The 24,030-nt window shown below is 48.3% G+C and overlaps 1 protein-coding gene across 1 annotated transcript in view; it reads right to left on the reverse strand.

Moving 5' to 3' along the window:
* Positions 1–5,412: 5,412 nt before the first annotated feature.
* Positions 5,413–24,030, reverse strand: part of LOC146789924 (ATP-binding cassette sub-family F member 2) — a 1,015,916-nt gene continuing 997,298 nt past the window's right edge. The window contains exon 15 of the mRNA XM_085628226.1: positions 5,413–5,551. Coding sequence (XP_085484352.1) covers positions 5,546–5,551 — 6 coding nt within the window. The 3' untranslated portion in view covers positions 5,413–5,545. The remainder of the gene's footprint in view (positions 5,552–24,030) is intronic.

Below are 24,030 nucleotides of genomic sequence, written 5' to 3' on the forward strand. Positions count from 1 at the left end.
AGAGTAAGAGTCATGACCTTAACCATTAGGCCAAAGTAAGAGTTAAGACCTTAACCAGTAGGCCAGAGTAAGAGCTCAGACCTTAATCATTAGCCCAGAGTAAGAGTCATGACCTTAACCATTAGGCCAGAGTAAGAGTTAAGACCTTTACCAGTAGGCCAGAGTAAGAGTCTAGACCTTAACCATTAGGCCAGAGTAAGAGTTAAGATCTTAGCCAGTAAGCCAGAGTAAGAGTTAAGACCTTAACCAGAAGGCCAGAGTAAGAGTTAAGACATTAACCAATAGGCCAGAGTAAGAGTCAAGACCTTAACCATTAGGCCAGAGTAAGAGCTAAGACATTAACCAATAGGCCAGAGTTAGAGTCTAAGACCTTAACCATTAGGCTAGAGTAAGAGTCAAGACCTTAACCATTAGGCCAGAGTAAGAGCTAAGACCTTAACCATTAGGCCAGAGTAAGAGTCTAAGACCTTAACCAGTAGGCCAGAGTAAGAGTTAAGACCTTAACTATTAGGCCAGAGCAAGAGTTAAGACCTTAACCATTAGGCCAGAGTACGAGTCTAAGACCTTAACCAGTAGGCCAGAGTTAGAGTTAAGACCTTAACCATTAAGCCAGAGTAAGAGTTAAGACCTTAACCATTAGGCCAGAGTACGAGTCTAAGACCTTAACCATTAGGCCAGAGTAAGATTCAAGACATTAACCAGTAGGCCAGAGTAAGAGTTAAGACCTTAACCATTAGGCCAGAGTACGAGTCCAAGACCGTAACCAGTGGGCCAGAGTTAGAGTTAAGACCTTAACTATTAGGGCAGAGTAAAAGTAAGACCTTAACCAGTAGGCCAGAGTACGAGTCTAAGACCTTAACCAGTAGGCCAGTGTAAGAGTCTAAGACCTTAACCATTAGTCCAGAGTAAGAGTCTAAGACCTTAACCATTAGGCCAGAGTAAGAGTTAGCACCTTAACCATTAGGCCAGAGTAAGAGTTAAGACCTTAACCATTAGGCCAGAGTACGAGTCTAAGACCTTAACCAGTAGGCCAGAGTAAGAGTTAAGACCTTAACCAGTAGGCCAGAGTAAGAGCTCAGACCTTAACCATTAGCCCAGAGTAAGAGTCATGACCTTAACCATTAGGCCAGAGTAAGAGTTAAGACCTTAACCAGTAGGCCAGAGTAAGAGTTAGTACCTTAACCATTAGGCCAGAGTAAGAGTTAAGACCTTAACCATTAGGCCAGAGTACGAGTCTAAGACCTTAACCAGTAGGCCAGAGTTAGAGTTAAGACCTTATCTATTAAGCCAGAGTAAGAGTCTAAGACCTTAACCATTAGGCCAGAGTAAGAGTCTCAGACCTTAACCATTAGGCCGGAGTAAGAGTCAAGACCTTAACCATTAGGCCAGAGTAAGAGTCATGACCTTAACCATTAGGCCAGAGTAAGAGTAAGACCTTAACCATTATGCCAGAGTAAGAGCTAAGACCTTAACCATTAGGCCAGAGTAAGAGCTAAGACCTTAACCGGTAGGCCAGAGTAAGAGTTAAGACCTTAACCAGTAGGCCAGAGTAAGAGTCTAAGACCTTAACCATCAGGCCAGAGTAAGAGTCTAAGACTGTAACCATTAGGCCAGAGTAAGAGTTAAGACCTTAACGATTAGGCCAGAGTAAGAGTCTAAGACCTTAACGATTAGGCCAGAGTAAGAGTTAAGACATTAACCAATAGGCCAGAGTAAGAGTCTAAGACCTTAACCATTAGGCCAGAGTAAGAGTCAAGACCTTAACCATTAGGCCAGAGTAAGAGCTAAGACCTTAACCATTAGACCAGAGTAAGAGTCTAAGACCTTAACCAGTAGGCCAGAGTAAGAGTTAAGAACTTAACCATTTGGTCAGAGTAAGAGTTAAGACCTTAACCATTAGTTCAGTGTCAGAGTTAAGACCTTAACCATTATCCATATTTCAGATGTGGGGCAAACCAAATCTGGATCTCTTTTCCTCCAAGAACCATCGGAAGTGCCCATGCCTGTGTATGATAATCCCTTAACATAGCCGTCAGGTCCTACATCAAGGCAATAGGCATTTGCACCATAGGTTCCTGCTGAAATGAAGTCATAGACTCACAAGGCTCATAGTATTCTTCCTCATAGTCATCATCTTGATATTTAATCCGGAGTTGAGAAGGGTTACGTGCTGGACTAAAAAGTCCATCATCATCTGACTCCTCTAGATAGTGACTAGGAGGCAAGGGTGAACTATGAGAAATGTCCTGATAATAGTTTCTTGAAGATGGGAATGACGATGATAATTTTGATGTCAAAACTGGTGTAATCTGTAAAGATGTAGGTCTTTTACGCTTCAGCATCGACGAGATGTACATAGACAGTGAGTCAGTACCAGCCGAAATAGCCATAACAGAAGCTACCGAAGTTCTCATCATCGATGGAGAAACCATCGTCGACGATGTCGTCGAAGCCGCTGCTGTCGTCGACGGTGGGCTCATCGACACAAGTTGTATCGTCGTCGACGGTGGAATCGTCGACAGGTGTAGTATCATCGTCGACGGTGGACTCGTGGATGGGAGTTGAATCGTCGACGGTGGAAGTGTCGACGGCAAGTGCATCGTCGACGATGAGGTAGGAGTCAATGAGAAACAAGTAGTCGTCACTGTTGGTATCGTCGACGACGAAACAGGGATCCCGACAGACTCAGAATGAGTTTTCTGCTGTTTTGAGGCAGTTTTCACTGAAATCTTTCCTTTATCACCAGATTTCACCTCTGAAGAGAATGAAAGCTTCTCTTTTCTAGAAGACGAGTGACCAGTCTCAGAGTGAGGCTTCTTCAAGGTCTTACTCTGTCGCTCAGTGGGATCATCAGATCTATCCCTCTTCTTGGTTAAAGGGTGGACACCTGAGGACTAACACTGCCATCATCTCCTGAAACTACATCAGATGTAGCTTTCAATTTTTCCAGCCAAACCAGCAATCTTCCTTCTCGGTCTTTCAAAGTCTTAGCAGGAAAGGTTCTACAAATCCTGCAGTCTTTAACCTTGTGTGCTGGATAAAGACAGTAAATGCACTGCTTGTGGGGGTCTTCAAAATGCAGTCTCTTCTTCCCACATGAAGAACACGGAAAACACAAGCTTTTCTTAGAGGAATTGGACATAGCTACCCACAAAGTTCAACCAAAGGTGAAGAAAACTGAGCAGAGCTCAGGGATACTCCCTGTCACACGACGTGATGTAGAAAATCTAAGGGTTTGCCTCTCAGTGGAGTGTTCCAAGAGGGTGCTGCAGCCTGATTGGCTGTGTTCCAAATTTGGTTCTTTTTTACAAAAGGAATAAGATAGGCTAATGTAGTGACTTTACTGTCCATACTAGCCTATTGTGTAATGTTTTTATGACTATTATGTATATATATATTTTATTGTACCGAGACTCCCACCTCGTCAGCAGGGATGATTCTAAGCATGTGAATCTATGAAAGATACCAATACTGGATAACTGAAGTTACAGGAAAGTAACTTGTGTTCTTCTCTTGCTTCTTTCTGTCCCTCTCTTGCTTCTTTCTCCACCCCTCTTGCCTCTTGCACTACCTCTCTTACTTGTTTTAGCACCTCTCTTACCTCTTTCTGCTCTTTGTTTGCCTCTTTCTGTACCTCTTGCCTTTTTCTGCACCTCACTTGCCTCTTTCTGTACTTCTCTTGCCTCTTTCTGCACCTCACTCTCTTCTTTCTGTACTTTTCATGTCCTTCTCTTGTCTCTTTGTGTAGCTCACTCTTCTTTTTGCCCCTCTCTTCCCTATTTCTGTACTTCTCTGGCATCTTTCTTCACTTCTCGTTTCTTTCTGTACTCATCCTGCATCTCTCTGCATCTCTCTTGCCTCTTTCTGCATATCTTGCTCTTTCGGCACTCCTCTTGCTTCTTTCTGATTTTCTCTTGCTTCTTTCTACGCTTCTCTTGCTTCTTTCTGCACTCCTCTTGCCTCTTTCTGCACTTCTCTAGCTTCTTTCTGTACCCCTCTTGCCTCTTTCTGCACCCCTCTTCCTGTACCCCTGTTCCCTCCTTCTGCTTCTCTTGCCTGTTTCTGTACCTCTCTTGCCTGTTTCTGCCCTTCTCTTGCATCTTTCTGCGCCTCTATATTTCTTGCTGCACCCCTCTTGCCTCTTTCTGCACCTCTGTTGATTCTTTCTGCACTTGTCTTGCTTCTTTCTGCACCTCTCTTGCTTCTTTCTACACACCTCTTCCTGAGGCTGAATCAGCTGTTGGCCAAGCAGTGTTACGAAACCTCTTTAAATAAGGTAAGCCTCTGTAAGGAGGTGATTATGTCATTACATGTTCACTAATACAAGATGTATCTTGTGTCTTTTCTATTTTATTACTATGCATTACTGTATTGGTATTGCGTGGTATCTATGTAGTTCTTAGGATACCCACCATCCGCTATATAACTAAGGATTCTACTGCTAACTATTCTGATTCTAAGCATGGGAATCTATGAAAGATACCCCAATACTGGATAAGAAAACAAGTTACTTACCTGTAACTTCAGTTATCCAGTATTGGTATCTTTCATAGATTCACATGCGACCCACCCTCCTCCCCGGAGAGGCTTACCTAATTGCTAATACATACTTATTGTCACTTGTGCTACGAAAATCTGAGGGTTTGCCTCTCTGTGGAGTGTTCTAAGAGGGTGTTGCAGCCTGATTGGCTGCGTTCCAAATTTGGTTCTTTTTTACAAAAGGACTGATAGGCTAATGTAGTGACTTTACTGTCCATACTAGCCTATTGTGTAATGTTTTTATGACTATTATGTATATATATTTTATTGTACCTAGACTCCCACCTCATCGGCGGGGATGATTCTAAGCATGTGAATTTATGAAAGATACCCCAATACTGGAAAAGTGCAGAAAGAAGCAACAGAGGTGCAGAAAGAGGCAAGAGAACTGCAAAAAGCATCAAGAGAGGTGCAGAAAGAGGCAAGAGAGGTGCAGAAAGAGGGAACTGGGTGAAGAAAGAGGCAAGAGAGGTGCAGAAAGAGGGAAGAGAAGTGCAGAAAGAAGCAACAGAGGATTAGAAGGGGGCAAGGGAACTGCAGAAAGATGTAAGAGATGTGCAGAAACAGGCCAGAGAGGTGCAGAAAAAAACTAGAGAAGTACAGAAAGAAGCAACCGAGGTGCAGAAAGAGGCAAGAGCAGTGCAGAAAGAACACAACAAACAAAGGAAAGGTGGTAGGGAGTTTCTGCGCAGGGAAGTGATATTCGTAGTAAAAGTAAATATCCTATTAGAACTACTGCTTCAAGGTCAACCATACGACGACCACCCAAACGTCGTAAAATGTGGGCAAAGCCCACTTCACTTACTTGGAAAGAGGTAAACCGAGCAAAAAAGCTCTTATATCTGGGGATCAAATAAAGTCCAAATGTCTGTTCTGTGTTCGTGTCTTCTTCTTTAATTCAATCTTGTCACATATATTTCTTGTTCCTGTACATATTCTTCAAGCTAATGCCTTCAAGCCAAGCCAACACGTGTTTCGTCCCCAAGGCTATCAGCCCAGGACTTCATCAGGGCTAGAGACAAAGGATAGGCTACATTGTATTACTTAGTTCCAACATTACACATGTTGTTCAGATAATAAATATTTTTTACCCTCACCACATGTGTTCATTCTGGTTAATTAATTGCGCAGTGTTAGAGAAACCGCATTATACACACACAAGAAACAAAGTGGCAACTTCTTACAATAAAGACACTTGAGGTAAAGGGATGTCGTTCAGCCTGAGATCTCAACAGAAAGAGAGGAAAAAGAAAGAAAGCCTACGATGTGCACTGTGCACCCCAAATGTCAAGGGAGAACAAAAGTATAATTGTTTAAAAGGTTGTTTTATGTAATAGAGACATAAAACCGTGAGTTGGTGCAAGGAAGAAAAGATAAACAAATAAAAGTAGTAATAATAAAGTTACATACCTATCCCAAAAGTAGATACGTTCCATAAGGGAACATGATACAGGGTAGCAAGCCAAAATACAACCACCATAAAGTACGTGACAATACCCAAACCAGTGTCCATGCGACGGTAGAAGAGAAGACAATAAGTACGATACTTTAGCACTTACCAAAGAAACAAAAGTCAAAATCAAGGAGGAAATGAAGTGCAGAAAGAAGCAACAGAGGTGTAGAAAGAGGCAAGAGGGGTGCAGAAAGAAGCAACAGAAATGCAGAGAGACGAGAAGTGCAGAAAGAGGCAAGATAAGTGCAGAAAGAGGCAACAGAGGTACAGAAACAGGCAAAACTGGTGCACGAAAAGGGGTGCAGAAAGAAGCAAAAGAGGTGAAGAAAGAAGCAAGAGAACTGCAGAAAGAAGCAACAGAGGTGCAGAAAGAGGCAAAAGGAGTGCAGAAAGAAGCAAGAGATTTGCAGAAAGAAGCAACCGAAGTTCAGAGAGAGATGAGAGAAGTGCAGAAAGAAGCAACAGAGGTGCATAAAGAGGCAAGAGAGGTGCAGAAGAAAGAAGCAAGAGAGGTGCAGAAAGATGGCAAGAGAAGTGCAGAAAAAGTAATGAAGTGCAGAAAAAGTAATAAAGAAGCAAGAGAAACGCAGAAAGAGGCAAGAGAAGCGCAGAAAGATGTAAGAGTGGTTTGCGCACCATTAGTACCAATTTAACACCCACATTTAGCAATAAGTAACAGGTGACCATTCCAGCTGTGCAAAGGGCCTTCCACCATGCTGTAACACTTGTAGCTGCATTTTTGGTAAAGTTTGAGCTAGAAACAATGTTTTTTTGTTCAAATCTGTAGAATATGCAGCAGATGATGGATTATGTGGCAAATGCGGAAAATGTATAATTATTCGAGAAACAGTGCAGCCGAACAGTCGCATAATTCCAGTCGCCCTGCTCATACCTCTGACTAGGTCCAGAAGTGCTCCTCAGTGATTCCTTCTTTTTTTTGTCTCATTGAGTTTATAGTTTAGCTTCAATGGAAACGAGGAAGACTAAACCTGAGGTTACCACTCCACAACACAGACTACCATACCACATAAAAACTCTCCATAACACATAATCCCACTCTACATAATTCCTATACACTAAATACCACATACTTTCTATCCACATAATTTCACTGCACAACATACCACATAATTTCACTACACACAACATACATCCATTCCCCAAAAAAATTAGTAAAAGACTTTTACATTTACAACGCCAATAGCTCTAACTCTCGCAAATGTGAGACCTATTGCATTACAAATGCTTCTTTAACTAGTATTCACGTTTACAGAGTGCTGGCGAAAGGGGGCTGGGCCTCCAACCATCACTTAGGAATTCTGCTGCGTAGGACTTACAGGAGGTACCAGGAGGGCTTCTTGGTCCCCAGTCTCTCACAAGTGAAGTGGACTTTATCCCCCAACCAGTAGTGTACCAGAAGGTGCATTTGCAGAGTGGTGGTGAAAGGAGGGGCGTGGCCTCCAAAGACCTCTAAGCAATCCCACTGTGTGAGACTTACTGGAGTTACCAGGAGGGGTAGTTGGCCCCCCAAGGACATCCTTGGGGGCCAACTACCCCTCCTATTACCTCTAGAAAGTCCCACACAGCAGGATTACTAAATTCTTATAGCAGGCCACGCCCCCTTTGCCCACCACTCTGCAAATGCTCTCCCTGGTGCACTCTTGGATGGGGATTGAAGTCCCTTTTGCTGCTCAGGGTCCTTAGGGGCCAACCAACCTACTTGTTACCTCCAGTAAACCCCACACAGTGGGATTGCGATGAGGTGGCCACAGGCCACGCTCCCTTTCTCCACCACTCTGCAAACACACCTCCTGGTGCGCTCTGCGTTGGGGGATTTAGTCCCCTTACTTCTTGAGGGTCCATTGGGGCCAGCTGGCCCTCCTATCACCTCCAGTAAGCCCCTCACAGCTGGATTGCTGAGAGGTAGTCAGAGGCCACGACCCCTTTTTCAACCACTCTGCAAACACAGCCCCTGGCACATTGCTGCTTGGGGGATGAAGTCCAGTTTAGTCCTTAGGTCCTCAGGACACAAGGAGACCTCATCGCCCCACCACCAGTGTGCCAAGAGGCGCGTTTGCAGAGTGGTGTAAAAAGGGGCGTGGGCTCCTACCACCTCTCAGCAAACCAGCTGTGTAGGGCTTACTGGAGTTACCCAGTGGGCTAGTTGACCTCTAAGGACTCTCAGTAGTGACGGGGACTTTATTCTCCAACCAAGATTGTGCCATGAGGCACGTTTGCAGAGCCATGCAGGGAAGGGGCGGGGCCTCTGGCGAGTTGCCTGTTCTCTTGAACCTTTTGGTCCCCGGGGACCACATCCCCTGGGGCCTGAGCCCTTTTTAAAAAAAATATATATATATTGTAAAGGGAGGGCACCGCACAGCCCCCACCCCGAATTTTTTTTAATGGAAGTGGGTTGTGTGGCCCTGCTTCCCTGAGTCACTTTTGGCCCCAGGGACCCCATCCCCCGGGGCCTTCATTGCCTTTATCTTTAATATTTTGGAGGGGGGCCACAAGGCCCTCTCCTGAGGCCAATTTTGGCTGAGATAGTGTCCCCGGGCCCAGCCTTATCTTTAAAAAATATATATATATATTTATTATAAATGGGAGGGGGGCCAAGTAGCCCCCCTCCCGGGCCATTTTTGGCCCCAGGGATCCCATCCCCCACGGCTTGGCCAATCCTTTTTTAATTATTTTTTTTTTAAAGGGCGGGGGGCCTAGGCCCCTGCCTCCCGCCTCCTGCGGGGGCTGGCATTGCTTTTTACCCTCAGTGAGCTGCTAATATGTAGCTTCCTGGTGGTAAAAAGCAAAGTGTACTCGCTTTGAACAAGCGAGAGCAAAGTTCTCTCTCTTGTTCAAAGCGAGTGCACTGTTTGCTATGAGATGGTGGGAGCACTCTCCCATTGCAAACTGCAATGTCCCGGCACCCCGGGACATTGCTGGAGCCAGCCCGTGGGGTTGGCAGTCCCCAGGGCCATGAAGGGCTCCAAGAGGGGGGCTCTGCAGCCCCCTCCCTTCGTGTTTTATGCCCCGGGGAGGTGGTGGTCTCTGGGGCCGAGTGGGGGGGGCTTGAGCCCCCCACACTACATTTTGTTTATGCAGAGACTCGGGGAGGTAGCAGTCTCGGGGGCTGCGGGGAACCACGTGCCCCTGCATATTATTAAAGTCCTGGCGAGGTGGTGGTCCCCAGGGCTGCGGGTGCCCCAATAACAATTAAGCATTGCCCCCAGGATCTGGCCCACTCAGGGGCTTAAAAGAAACAAAGCGTGGGAGACTGCGCTTCATTTAAAAAAAACAAAAAAAAATCTGAGGGATTCGTGCACTCTTAAGTGCATCCCGCTGAATAGTTTTTTTTAAAAAAAAGCCATTTTTGGCCCTCAGGGTCCCTGTGGGACCCTTGAGCAGGCCTAGGCGATCAGGATGTTTCTACCCTGCCCCTTTTTTGTTTTTTTGCATGTTTTTTTACCTTTTTGCTTGTGACTCGGTTCAACCGAGTCGGAAGATGGCTGCCAATACTTCCTAGTTTGAAGTGTTGGCAGCCAATCGGAATCAAGCTCGCGATCAGGAGGGTTCACGGATTCACCGCGGTCACCAGATACTAATATTTTTTTATAATAAATACTTTTCAAAGGAACTACTGAACAGATTTACACCATTAAAAAAAAAGGGCGCTTTCTGAACCAAGAGTTACCTTTTTGTCAAATTTGGCATAATTCCGTTCAGCAGTTCAGGCTGTAGCCTTGTCTAAATTTTCCTATGGAAATTAACATGGAGAAAACGTGTTTTGAAAATTTCGCGAAGATTCGGCAAACGGCACCAAAGATATTGGCAAAAGAAAAAACACTTTTTGAATAGAAACAAGGTCCTAACTATATCTACCTACTGGCGACCGCCAGTAGGTAATATATGTATGTATATATATATATATATATATATATATATATATATTATAGGGATTTGTTAGCAGACAGACCCATACAGATCTGAAATAGGACACAAACTCCAGCAAATGTGGTGCAGGCACTAATTTACCTGGGTGTGTTCTGCCCACCCGCTGGGGTTAGTATAAACACACGCAATACCTAGGGTTTCCCCTCTTTAATGTATTTTTGCAATTTCTTGGGAAACTGAGGGCTCATCCTCCAACGTTCTCACTCCTTCCAAGTTTAAAGGACTTCTTTTTGCAACAGATCTAATTGGTAAGCTTATGTTCAGGTTGGTGGGATTGAAGGAGGAGAGGACTTGAAAGAGTATATCCAATCTGTACAATATTCAAGACCCTTTGTCTGTTATGCCTCCCTACTCCTGTAGGTAATTGTATATGCTTTCCCCCACCGAAGGAGCAAGAGAGAAGGGGAAAGAAGGAAGTCATTGCTTGGCAGGATGCTTTTCTGCTGTCCTCTACCTATGGAAGACCTACAAGGGTGGTAAGGTTGTCTATGCTGGTGTTTTTCTGTAGATGTGATCAGTTAAGGGTTTGAATCCTCTGAGAGAAGAAGTGCCTATCATAGGGCCTGTATCTTTGTCTGTACTCTTTTTCACTTTCCAGCCCAACAGCCTTCAGTGTCTCCACCTCAGTTTTCTGACGCAAAACTTATTCGTCTGTATACAAGTCAAAACGTGAAGTAACTGAAAAGGGTATATTCAGGATCATCTGTTGTGTCTCTGGATATAGACCAGTCAGTTTAAGCCAGGAAATCCATCTGGTGCAGATTTCATGGCAATAACCATGCTATGCCAGAAGTGCCAGCTGGTGCTCCAATGATCTAAATGAAGATATGCTTGTCTCCAATTAGAACTTCTTAGAAGTCCTGTTTTTCTTTGGGAAGTTTGTCACAATATTTGATAGATTCTCAGAGCGATCTGTCATATCTGCCCATGAGAGCAGTAGTCCTGGCAACCTTCATAATAGATGTTCCACATATCTTTCTGCCTTACAGAGTCCATACGTTTTACAGTAGGACAGCCAAAAAAGTTACTGTATGAGATGTTCTAGGTGTAACCACAATAACAGTCAGGTGTGGGATCTGCTCTAAAAAATAGAGGGTCTGGTGCTTTGTACTTCTTTACAAGTCGAGATAGAGCTGACCTCACTGAATCTGGCATTTGAAACAGATGCACTGCTGGTTAAAGCAGACAAGGCACTAACAGAAACGGAGCCCTTGAGGATGTTTTTTGATGTAAGGTCTTGAATATGACAGATATTGGGACAAAAGGAGTGGGCATTGCAAGGTTTAATTATGCTTCTCCTACTACTGACTTTATTAAATGTGCTACGTTCATTAATAAGTGATACCCTTGTTGGAGGCTTCTGGGTAGGAGAGTATCCTCTTATGGAAGATCTTGACGCGGTAGTCCAGGATGGAGTACTCCTTCCTTAGCAAAATCATGACAATCCGCTAGATCTTTTGTGGGATCTCCTTGACTTCTCATAGAAAATCGAGAGGGAGATCTAGTCTTTGACCTGGAGCATGATCAATGTCTTGTTGGATTTCCAGACCTACATGGAGACAAAGAAGGTGAATATGAACTTTTATGTCGAAAACATCTTGGAGATGTTACAAGACCTGGTGAAAATATAGATGATGCCACACCCCCTGATGATGGGGTGCTAGACTAGAGTACTTCAGAAGTATTCTGAGAAGGTGAATATGTTCGAGAATACTCCGAGTCTGGAGTTCAAGGAACTCGTTTTTTCCATAGGTTTTGAAATAACCTTGGTGAAATATAAATCTATATGTAGATTTTGTTCTGGAGGTCGAATGATGTTTGGATGGCATTCTCACAGTCGACGACAAGCACCGGGGCTTTTTTGACACCGAATAGTGTCTTGACATCAATTGGTGTCTTAACATTGTACCTTATGACAGCGAGCATGTAGGCAGATTGATATTCTTGGACGCCATACCCTTCTACATCATGCTCCTGGACATCAATTAGAAGCTATGTCCCTTTCTCTGGTGTCTCGTTTCCTAGGATCTGACCCGGAGGGAGTCCTTGGAGCAGGAAAAGGGCTCTGTGGTAGAAGACTGACTTTGCCCATGGCCTCTTAAATATCTAGCATGCCTTTTCCTGCTGTTTTCTTTCCTGAAGTCCATACAGCCTGATTTTCTCCCTGTCCTTTAGAGTTCTAGTAAACTCCCAACAATGGCTGCAGGATTCTGGAAGATGATATTCTGGAATGTAAAGGATAAAGAACTTGTGACAGTCTCTCTGTGCTTTCTTTTATCTATAAGGGCACTCCACAAAATGTGGAGGTATTTTTAACTGGAAAACAAAATACTTTCCTTTCAGAAAAAGATTTAAATATACTCCAGTTGTCTAAATATGTTGAGAGGCACTCAAAAGATAAGGTTTTCAAAAGATCTCCAATACTTTTTAGCCAAAAAGACAAAGATCAGTGCCCGGGATCCTGTTTCCAGTAGCTGGAAAAATGTACTGTCCTGTCACCTACAGGAATTATTGCATACAGAGTGAACTGTAAAGCCCTTAAATCCATAGTGCCAGTTTATCTCGCCTATGCTTTACATTGTAGCGTATTGGCTAACACTGCCCCCACATTCCCTGTCCTTAAAAAAGAATTCCCAAGGTCACTTTTTTACCAGTGACTTTTCATGTAATTGGTTTCTTTTTTTTAATAATTAAAATTACATTAAATGTGCTCATTTTAAGCATTTTAAAGGCTGAAACATTTATGCAATGTACTATAGTACTAAGATATAAATGTAAATATATGTATGTTTTTAAAGTGCCCTGGGATCCTTCATGTGAGCGGGACTATTACATTTTGATGACTATTAATGAAAATCCCATGGAAGAGAAGAACTATTAGGTCACTGTGACTGCTATGTAAATGCTTTCAATGTAGCGAAAGACAAATTCAATTTCCATGTTTTTCCATGTGTATGGAATTGTTGAATGATTACATTTAACTGGAGGAAAGCGTAGCAGCAAGGGTTGCAAAGGACAGTTCTCAAGGGAGAAAGAGTTCAGGCACTCATAGTCAAGATCTGCTTGGCCAGCCTATTCTTGAAAATGAGGGAGCCATAACAATGAATGCAGTTGAAAACACTATAGATCAAGTGAGGAGTGATTCTATTGAATTAGAAAATGTGGTCAATGAAGAGCAGCTACAGATTTTCCAGCAATTAACATCATCAGCTGATAATGGAATTCTACATGACAAATCTGAATGTGCATGCACCATGTAGGAAGCTGGCTCTGTATATACTATACCAAAATACGGTATAGAGTGTGTAGACTCCAGTGAATACCCAGAGGCTTAAGGAGATAAAACTAAAAGCTCTATTTGTGGTTGAGCAGTTATTCTTATGAGATTGTAGTGTTAAGCATTTGTTGTACACATTCAGGCAAACAATGATTGCACACACTCTAAGACTGAATCCAGAACAATTGTTTTGTATTAAAAAGTTATGACTATTTTATTTCTAGAACCAAGAGGAACTCATTTGCAGGTAAGTAACAGTTTCAAAAGCAGTAATACTTTTCAAGTACAGTAAGAATTGTTTTGCAAGGGTGTAGAAAATGCTTTACATTATTAGAAATACTTTTGTAGACTCAGATTCAAACTTTGAATTAGAAGTAGATAGACTTTTGTATGCAATGCAATGCAATTGGAGAACAACAATGTTGTGCATTAGCAGGTAAGTAATGGACTTACAATCCCGGTCTTCAGGGGTTTTGACCAACACTAGGCAAGGTTCAGTTTCAGGTAGGTACCGCACCACCAGCAGCACTGGGGTGGACGGGAGCAGAGGTCGCCGAGCCCAATGTAATGAAATGGAGGCTGGGAGCACCTCAAAGAGGAACAGTTTGCAGGTAAGTCACCGTGGTTTCAGGGCAAAGCCCCCGGGGTTTAAGATCAGCACAGGAGGTGGGGGGGGGCACAAGGCTACACCAGAAGCACAGGGGCGAGGAAGGAAAATAAATATCATGCCTCTCAAGAAAAGGAGTAGTTCAATGATGAAAGTCCCTGGGCGATTTGTGCACAGGTTGCATTTAAGTAAAAATGCTCACTGTGAGAAGTTGGCCTGGCATATGCTGGTCACTAGTTATAGTGGCCACCTTGCACCAGTCCAATTCGACTCTTATTGATGATAGGTAAAGACAACCTTTTAAGAAAGCTATCCTAGTGGTAGCTGTGGAGAGCAGCCTTCAGGCTAAGTCTTGAAGGAGTGTTAAGCTTATTGTTTTACCATAATAACCTCTTGAATGACCAAATGAAAGAGTAGTCCACACAGGTATATATATATAAAATATATGTATTTATTCTAGACAGAATCCCACAAGTCTCTTTATGAGGCTAGAGGCAAAAGTACATTTCAAACAAGCATTGATAGATACAATAGTTAGCAATGGAATCAATGGGCCCCAGGGGGGGACCAAACCATATATTAAAAAAGTGGTATAAGAACCACGACAATTCTACAGACAATGCCTAGGGCATTTAGGATCGCTTGCCCCTTTAGAATCCACCCACAGTTATGAGGAAGGGGACCCACGTGCAGTGCAAAGGGCTGCTATCGGGATTTCAATGTTAGCCTATGGAGAATGTTGCGGTTTGCTTTTTAAAGATTAAAGACACTTCTAGCAGTAGTACAAAGTTAAGGCTTTAGAGTTAAGCCTTTGGAGAGCCCACCACCACGGGAGTACCGAAGTACCACTGTTACCTGCCCCAGGGAAGCCGGGTGCATAGGTCGATTCTGGTGTCGGGTCGCGGGCTGATTTTCAATGGAAAATGATGCAAAACTGCTGCTAGCCAAAAGCGTCGATGATGTCGTGTAGAATGAAGTTGTAGAACTTGAAGAGAAGGACCTGAAAGCAGAGGGGACAGAGTCTGGGTCACGGCACAGTGACCAGGGGGCTCAAAGGAAAGAGCCCTTCGATGTCGGGTGCTTCAGGTGAAGAGAGGTGCAGCTTGGCTCTTCAGTCACAGGCTCTGGGAGGCTTCAAGGAAGGCCAGCTGCTGGAGGGCGACTGTCCCACGTCGGATGAGGGTCGCAGCGGTGTTAGTGTCCGGATTGGATCCACTAACCCTTGGCCACCGCAACCCACGCAAGATGAACAAAGCAGCTGCTGGTGCAGCCCCCCAAGAGGTCTGTGAGAGCTCTCCTTTGGGGAGGGTGTAGAGCAGGCCTGGAGCAACCAGGGGAACTCTTAATTGTCGAGATTGTCCTCCGCCAGGGCCAACAAGTCGAGAGACAAGGGACTGCGGAAGGCAGCAAAATGGAGTGCGTAAAAGGGAGCCCACGGGCCACCGGAGGGGGCTAGGGCGCTGATCTTTGGCACGGATGCTGCTTGGTGGTTGGCTCAATAATGGGCCAAAGCACAACTTCCCCACTGGTCAGGGTCGTGTACTATGCAAGAGGTGGCCGGTGTCCTAGGGTATTCAGGAATCTCAGCACCCACGCGGTCCACGGTGCTCAGACTTGCTGTGCACACTCACTGGCCTCTGGGATGCTCAGGAAACCCACCTCAAGGTTGCTGGAGGTCGTCGAAGTCCGTCGGAGCAGCGAAGTTCCAACCGGGTATCTTGCAGTGTTTCAGGTGCCTGCCAAGCAGGGGGATAACTCCTTTATCCCAAGGGAGATTTCTTCAGTCAGCTGGGCAGCAGCTTGTCGAAGGTCAGTTCTGTAAAGTTTCAGATTAATCTGAGGCTCTGGGGACACAGTATTCACCTTTATCCCCAAGATTAGGGGATGGTCCAGATCAGAGCCTACCAATCAGAGTAGAGGCGGGAAAGGGTGGCTACACCCACTCCCCTTTGTGTGTTTCCCGCCTGGGCGAGGGGCAGGATGCCCCTGAACCGGTTCCAGGCGGTGTATGCAGAATTGAGGCTCTGCAGCTGCCTACGTGCAACTCTGAAAGGACATTTGGTGCACCCACCCTGTTCCAATCCACTTATCCCGTCTGTCTGTCCTGTCTGGGGAGGTGCTAGCACCTCCCTGCCACAGGAGCCCTATTGTCTAGCTGGCAAGGCTGGGGTTTTCCCCAGCAACAGCCAGCCAGAGTCGTGTAGGTGGCAGACAGTAGCCATTTTGTGGTACATGTGCACTTTTAAATTGGTGTCTAAATTCTACCGCTTTTCCCATATCGCCCCTCTAGCAGGGGGGAACCATGCCCTCATGCCCATGGCTGGACTGGGGGTATGATTCCTACATGTTTGACACCAAACACGATATGGTTCTGTGTAGCCATTCTCAAGTTATCACACTATCGCGATATACTTATAATGCGGTTAAGAGTATATGGTATGGCTACAGTACAAACAACCCAGCAATGATTTTACGAAGGTTGCAGGGAGGTCCTACTCACGTAGGGGTCCCCTCTCACACATATCTCAGCTCCCTGCCCTGTAGGATTACCAGGGCCTGCCATAGGGGTGACCTGTGAGAGTACATGTGTTGTAATGGGGTGGGATACAGGGTACCTGTATCCCTGTAAGGGGTGCTAGCACCACCTTACCCAGACTACAGTAGTGGTCTGGTGGTGTCAGTTTGTATGGCTATCCCAGGGTGGCACAATAAGTGCTGCAGCCCTGGTAGGCCTACTGGGGGACCCATGCCCTGGGTACCTAGGGTACCATCTACAAGGGACTGGTAGGGCATGCCCAGCATCCAATTAGGTTTGTACCTAGGGTACTCACATCAGTTTTAAGGAGAAAGCAGATAGGCTGGGGGCCTGGATAGCAGGATCCCAGCCTGACTAGTCAAAAACCACTCAAATACCAGGCAAAAAGTTGGGGGCAACCATTAGTCAGATTCCACCTTCCTACACTCACTGTTAGGTGTAAGGCATCTTGCGGCCTCCAATGTGGATTCAACATTCTAGTAGCTGGGCAAAATCCTAGCCCGCTTTACATATGTTTAATTCGCAAGAATCCAATTCTAAAAATAAATGAAGGGGAATGAGTCAAGCCTCCCAAATGAAGAAATAGTACAATCATGAAAGTGGCAGGGTGACATGCTACCAGTGCTTAATTGGACCCTGTGCTTTCTGGTGCTCAGCACTGGCACTTAATTGGTTTCCGGTGCTCGGCATTGGCACCTAATTGTCAACACCATACTTACAACAGTCCAACACATGGTGGAGCTGCTCATCTAATTTAGAGATGAGCAGGACAACAGTTCTTTAGGAATACAATATACATTAAAATTGCTAATACCTGCCTCCCCAGCCATTCCTTTAGCTTTGGGGACCTGGAATAATCTGAACTGCCGCATTTATATGCGAGAGAGATGGTTGGTAGTTGTTTTGGCGACAAGGACGATGGGTGGTGCAAGCTGCAGTGGCCTCCTGGTCAGAACCCTGGCACTTGATATTTTACAAATTAAGCACTGCATGCTACCCATACGAAAAATTCCCTTGCAATGAATGTGAACTCCTCGCGGCATGACTGCACCGCCGCTGCCTGGAAAAGTGCTCTATATACTGGAGACGGCCGCTAAATAAGTGTGCACGTCTGAATCCAAACACTTGTGGTATGTGTCCAGTCAGGCCCGGGTCACAGATGCGACTGCTGTGGATGCATGCGTGTTCCTCTGACAGGGGCTAGGAGACGTGCAGCCCCGTCTGCAATGTAGCAGAAATCTTGCCAAATAGGGGGGAGGGGCCCACCTGAGTGTACAACATCACATACAAATTTGTAGGACTCAAAGATAAAAACCAAGCAGACATTCACTTGAAAAAACATAATCAAACGGAGATAATTAACTTGTAAATCTACTGGTGTCTAAAGTTGTGAAAGGTACAAGTCTGAATAAAAACACAGTCAAGTTGGATGCCTCATGAAGGGCAAACCAACCCGGCTTAGGGTACCGAAATATATTTATATTCTGCACCAGGCGCACAATGCCCATTGGGCTCAAAGGGCTCCAGCACCCCCCTCCGCGTCGTGTGTGTTAGCCCGGATTAAGACAGCTTCCTGGGCTGGTGACCGTCTTACTGCAGTCGCACCAGGGTACTTCACAGGTCTTTAAAAGACCATTTACTTGTTAATGAGGCTTTTTAGAGGCTTCTTAGAGCCCCTGCATCTTCACTCTGCCAATTACTAAAAGAATTAGCCCACCCCCTAAAATTTTTATACCCCCCCACCCCCAAAATTTGACTCTACTTGTGCCTCTGCACCCACTATTTTTCAATTGAAATAGGTTGTATATAGTATTGTCGTAGTGGGAAACAGGTATTGATTTATAAGAGCATTTCCCAAAAACAACACATCAAGAATGTTTAATATTGTTACATAAATCAGTAAAATCCCAGAAAGTAACGCCCCCCAAAAAAGACATGAAATATTTGAGGCAGCCTCATTTCACAGTTTGGTGCCTATGTATAACGCTTGAAGAGTTATCCAGTCCGGTATCAGTATTAAAATATACTAATGACCAATTATTAATCAATTGAAATTGGTCATACATGGTATTGTTGCAGCGGGAAACGGCTCAAATGATGATTTGTAAAAACATTTAGAGAAAACAATACATCAAGAATAGAGGAATAGGGGGAGGAGCCTAGCGCGCAACCAAGATGGCCGCGTAGGTGCGAGGCTCCCGAGGACCTCCGCGACCTCCTGAATTAATCCTGGCGATATCCTGTCCTTGTTGAGGGGACTGTGTCGGTGAACCCGAGCAGAGGCGCCACCCGTTTTTTGGGCTCGAATCGGACCCCGAACACCGGAGGGAGCATCGATTGAAGGTTGCGGCCTTCTCCTCGCCGGCCCCCCGGATTGGAGTAGTGGGGCGATCCGGGGACGAAGTGAATAACAGCGGCGAGTGGGGCTGGGCGACTCGCGTACCCCGCACTTTCACTTTCGCTTTTGCGCCCTCCTTGCCTCAGGCGGGGTCGGGCTGCGGAGCGGGGTGCGGTGGTGTTGCCTTGTCCAGGTGCCCGGCTGACCCGCCGGCGGTGGGTTGACCCGCGGCCCGGTGGTCGCCCCCGCCCCCCCCCCTGACACCCGTGATTTGGTGTGGCGGCCCGTTTGGAGATCTTGGCACGACGGTGGAAGGGCCAGCATGTCCACCAAACAAGATGGCGACCGGGCGAAGATGAAGACAACCCGCCGTGGCACGGCGCACCAGGCCAATAGTATGGATCGCTATACGCTCCAGAAGGGTTCTCCGGAGACATCGCGGTCATCCCTGGTGGGCCCGACGGAGGCGCCTGCCCAACCGGTGGATCTGACCCTCCGGGACGTCATGGGCGCCATCGCAGAGATGAAGGCCTCAGTGGACCAGCGTTTCGATACCTTGGCGCAAAAAATTGACTCAGTCCTGGTGGATGTGGGCCTTGTGAGGGCAGACTTGTCAAAGACGAACGACCGAGTTGACTCCCTGGCCCACACCACAACGAGCCTCACTACGGACGTGGTGGCCCTCCAGAAGGAGGTGCGCCGGCTTGGCCAGGCGAGCGCCCTGATGGACCGGCGACTGGAGGATTCCGAGGGTCGGGCCCGGAGGAACAATGTTCGCATTATTGGGGTGCCGGAGGGCCGAGAGGCGGAGGCGGCAGATCTCTTCGTGGAAGAACTGATCCTGTCCCATCTCCAGCCCCGGGGGCTGAGTAAGCTTTTTGCGGTGGAGCGTGCCCACCGGGTCCCTGGGGGCCGCCCTAAGACCGGTGCCCCGCCGCGGCCTATTATTGCCCGGATTTTTAATTTCCGGGACAGAGACGCCATCCTCCAGACCTCCAGGCAACAGGGACCGGTCAGGCTGGACAACATGGATGTACACTTCTACCCAGACTTTACTCCGGCGGTCCAGAAGCATCGACAGAGCTTTCTTGGTATTAAACGTCGCCTAAGGGACCTAAACCTCAAGTACTCAATGCTCTTTCCGGCTAAGCTGAGGGTGGAGGTGGATGGCCGTACGCACTTCTTCGACCGGCCCGAGGTGGCTGGGGACTGGTTAGATACTTTGCCTGGAGATCGGGGTGGGGGGGGCGCGGCTGGCGGGGAGGGCCCGCCGGATCAGAATTGAGGGGTGACTGTATAGGCCTTGCTCTGGATATTGTTCCTTTACCATATATTGCTTTCGTATGTTCCCCTCCCATGGAGGTCGGGTGGGGTCTGCTGGGGGCTTCCCTCCTCCTCGGGGGGACTAGTTAGTACTTAGCTATGGGGCGACAGGCACACTGCACTTTGGGGGGGCTGTCTGGGCTCATGCAGGGGTGCAGGGAGGGGGGAGTTCTGTTGGGACCGGGGGGTGGGGGGGTGTGTTGTTTGTTCGCACCGCAAGGCAAACCCGCAACTGTTTTGTTGTTTTTAAGATGCTCGGTGGGGGGCGACCGATTGTTTTGACTTATGATGGGGGGTAGGGATTTGATTGTGTTGTCATGGAATGTTAACGGCCTGGGGGATAGGATTAAGCGTGGTGTGGTCCTGCAGTATTTAAAACGTATTTCTCCAGATGTTGTCTTCCTGCAGGAGACACACCTTATAGGTAACACCTTTCATGCAATGAATCGGCGGGGATATCGTTTGGCGGCCCACTCCGGCTTCACTTCGGGCTCGCGGGGGGTGGGTATTATGGTCAAGAACTCGCTCCCGTTGGAGATTGACGAGGTGCGCCATGATGAGAGGGGACGTTACACTGTTCTAGTGGGACGAATGGAGGGTAGAGTGTTTATCTTTATATCAGTGTACGTCCCGCCTGGGTTACAAGCCACTACATTTGCGGACCTGGGGCGCCTCCTTCTGGACCTTCCGGGTGGCCTGTTGGTGGTTGGAGGGGACTTTAACGCGGTTGCCTCTGGGTCTATGGATCGCCATCCCCCTAGGGACCTCCCCCGGGCACAGGCGTGGCTGCCCGGCCTTTTAGACACGCTGGGCCTGGTGGATTGCTGGCGCTTAAAGCATCCCGTATTGCAACAGTACACCTTCCACTCGGGGGCCCATGGTAGCCTCTCGCGGCTTGATTACATCCTTGTCCCGGCGGCCCAGGCAGGGAGGGTGGGGGAGGTGCGCCATTTGGCACGGGGTATCTCAGACCACTCCCCATTGTTGTTGCATTTCGATGTCTTCCCGAGGGGAGATGGCAGAGTGGCCCCGATCAATGCATGGTATTTGCGCGACCCCACCATTCGTGCCGACTTGATCAACTCCTTACAGCGCTATTTCGATGAGAATGTGGGGTCGGTCCCGTCTGCCATCTCCCTGTGGGAGGCTTTCAAGGTGGTTCTTAGAGGGGAGGCCCTCTCCTTTATTTCCAATGCCCGGCGGCGCGAGCGGGAGGAGGTGACCCGGGTTGAGGCCGAGATTGCAGAACTGGAGGGTGACCTGGGGAGCGGGGTAACAGACGCCAAGTTGCATGTTTTGCACTTAAAGCAGGCGGCCTATCGGGCCCTCGTCACGGAGGCGGCCAGGGGCCTCAGTAGAGAGCAGCAGGGGCGATTGTATGATGTGGGTGACAAGGCTGGCAAATTGATTGCGTGGTTGGACAAGAGGGAAAGAGCGAGCCGCGTGGTGCCTTTGATTGAGAGCGTGGATGGTGTGTGCGTCACTGAGCCGGAAGCCATTGTCTCCTGCTTCGCGGATTATTTCCGCGAAGTCTACTCCCCGGTTTCTCCCTGCTCGGAGGAAGATTCCCATGCCTTGCTTTGGGACATCGCACTGCCCTCCCTTACGGTGGAGGACAGGGATTCGCTGGATGCCCCGCCCACCTCGGACGAAATTGCCTCGGCTATTCGCTCGGTTGCATCCGGCAAGGCCATGGGCCCCAATGGTATTCCCATTGAGCTATACAAGCTACGCCCGGATGTGTTGGCGCCCCACCTGCGCGCGATGTTCCTTGCGGCCCACTCGCAGGGCTCCCTCCCGCCGGACCAGCGTCTGGCTACAATTGTGGTGATCCATAAGGAGGGGAAGCCCCGTGAGCGGGTCACATCCTATAGGCCGATTTCGCTTCTGAACGCGGAGCCCAAAATCCTCGCCAAGATGTTGGCCAACCGGTTGGTTGGCGTGGTGGGCGATTTGGTCCACCAAGACCAATCGGGCTTTATACCACACCGCAACACGGCGCTTAATCTGCGGCGCTTACACGGGGTGCTCGCGCGTGTCCCATTTGTGCGGGAGCCGGCCATCTTGGCGTCCTTGGACGCCACCATGGCGTTTGATACGCTCGAATGGCCATATATTTGGGCGATGCTGGCGAAGTTTGGGTTCGGCCCGGGTTTCGTCAGCTGGGTCAAATTGCTATATTCGGGCCCGTTGGCGCAGGTGGTGGTGAATGGGCGAGTATCTGCCCCATTCGCGCTGGGGCGGGGCACGCGACAGGGTTGTCCCCTGTCGCCTCTCCTGTTCGCCCTGGCCATGGAGCCCCTGGCGGAGTGGTTGCGGTGGCACCCTTCTATCCGTGGTCTCCGCTGGACCCCCGAGCATGAGGACCGCGTGTCCCTCTATGCTGACGATATCCTTTTGTATCTCGCCTCCCCGCGCAAGTCACTGATCGTCCTGGTTGATGTTTTGCGCTCCTTCGGTCGCAACTCAGGCCTGGTCATCAACTGGGCGAAATCCTGTGTCTATGTGCTCTCCGGGGAGGCCCCGGTCTTGCCACGGGACTGTCCGATCCAGATTGCCTCCCAGGGTTTCCGGTACCTGGGTATATATATCACTCTTGACCCGGAGGCCCGCTATGAGCGGAACTTGCTGCCCCCCCTCCAGCGTCTGAGGGAGGACGTGGTGCGCTGGCGGCGTCTGCCGCTCTCGCCGCTCGGCCGAGCGGCCTTATTTAAAATGATGTCCCTGCCGCGCTTCCTCTACGCCCTCCAGAATACCATGGACCTGGTCCCGGCACGCTACTTTCGCGAGGTGGAGGGCCTCCAGCGGCGCCTGTTCTGGGACGGGAGGCCGCGTATTGCTCTGGCTAAATTGACGCTCCCGTGGTACGATGGAGGGGTCGCCCTCCCGGACATCAAACGGTATTACTGGGCCTCCCAACTAGCTGCAATTAATCATGGCCTTTACGGGCCCGCCTTGAACCCGGCATTTGAGATGGACAGGACGCTTCTGCCCGGTGGCGATTATAATCGAGCGCTCTACTCTGGCGCGCCCGACTCCCGTTTGACGGGACCGACGCGTGTCATGGTGCGTGTCTGGCACGCGGCTAATGCAGCTATGGGGTGGAAGGACCGTTTGACCCGAGCGTCTCCGCTGTATGCATCTGAGAGGTTGGGCTCCCTGTGGACGTCGAAGGGCTTCGAGAAGTGGGACACGATCGGAATCAGCACGGTGGGAGATCTCTGGACGAGGGGGGGATTCAAAACTTTTGAGACGCTGCAGGCGGAGTTTCAGCTGCAGGGCAGTGAGTACTTTCGGTACCTACAGGTCCGCCATGCGCTGGGCTCCGTCTTCCCGGATGTTGCATCCATTCCGGAGTCTTCCCCCCTGGAGGACAGAGTGCTAGATGGCCATGTCCCGGACAGCACGATCTCCCTCATATACAAAAAATTGATTAACGATAGATCGTGTCTGCTGACTAGTCTCCGCGAGGCTTGGGTTGCCGACGGGCTGGAGCTGGACGACGAGGATTGGATCTCCGCGGTGGCCTCTCCGAAAGAGGTGGCCATCCCGGCTCGCCTTCGTTTCGTCCAGCTCAAGATCCTTCACCGGGTCTACGTGACGGGGCCAAGGCTTTTACGTATGGGTTTTGCCGGTGATGGAATGTGTAAGCGTGGCTGTGGTGCGTTGGCGACTTTCATGCATATACTGTGGGAGTGCCCGAAGGTGGAGCGATTCTGGCGTGGTGTGCATGAGGTTCTACGAATGGTTACGCGTGTCGCGCTGCTGCCTGAAGCGAGGAGATGCTTGCTAAATGTCTGGGAACCAAATGACTACTCGGTCCCGCAGGCGCGGTGGGTGACTTTGGGATACATGATAGCCAAGCGTGATATTGCCCAATTGTGGGGATCCCAGAGGCCCCCTGCGGTGTCGGCCTGGAAAGAGCATATGGATTGGTGTATGTTTCGTGAAAAGGTGGTGTATGTGGCGAGGGGTAGGCCTGGGGCGTGGATGAAACTCTGGGGCCCCT

The sequence above is a fragment of the Triturus cristatus genome, chromosome 10 (genome assembly GCF_964204655.1).
Source record: "Triturus cristatus chromosome 10, aTriCri1.1, whole genome shotgun sequence".
Taxonomy (NCBI): Eukaryota; Metazoa; Chordata; class Amphibia; order Caudata; family Salamandridae; genus Triturus; species Triturus cristatus.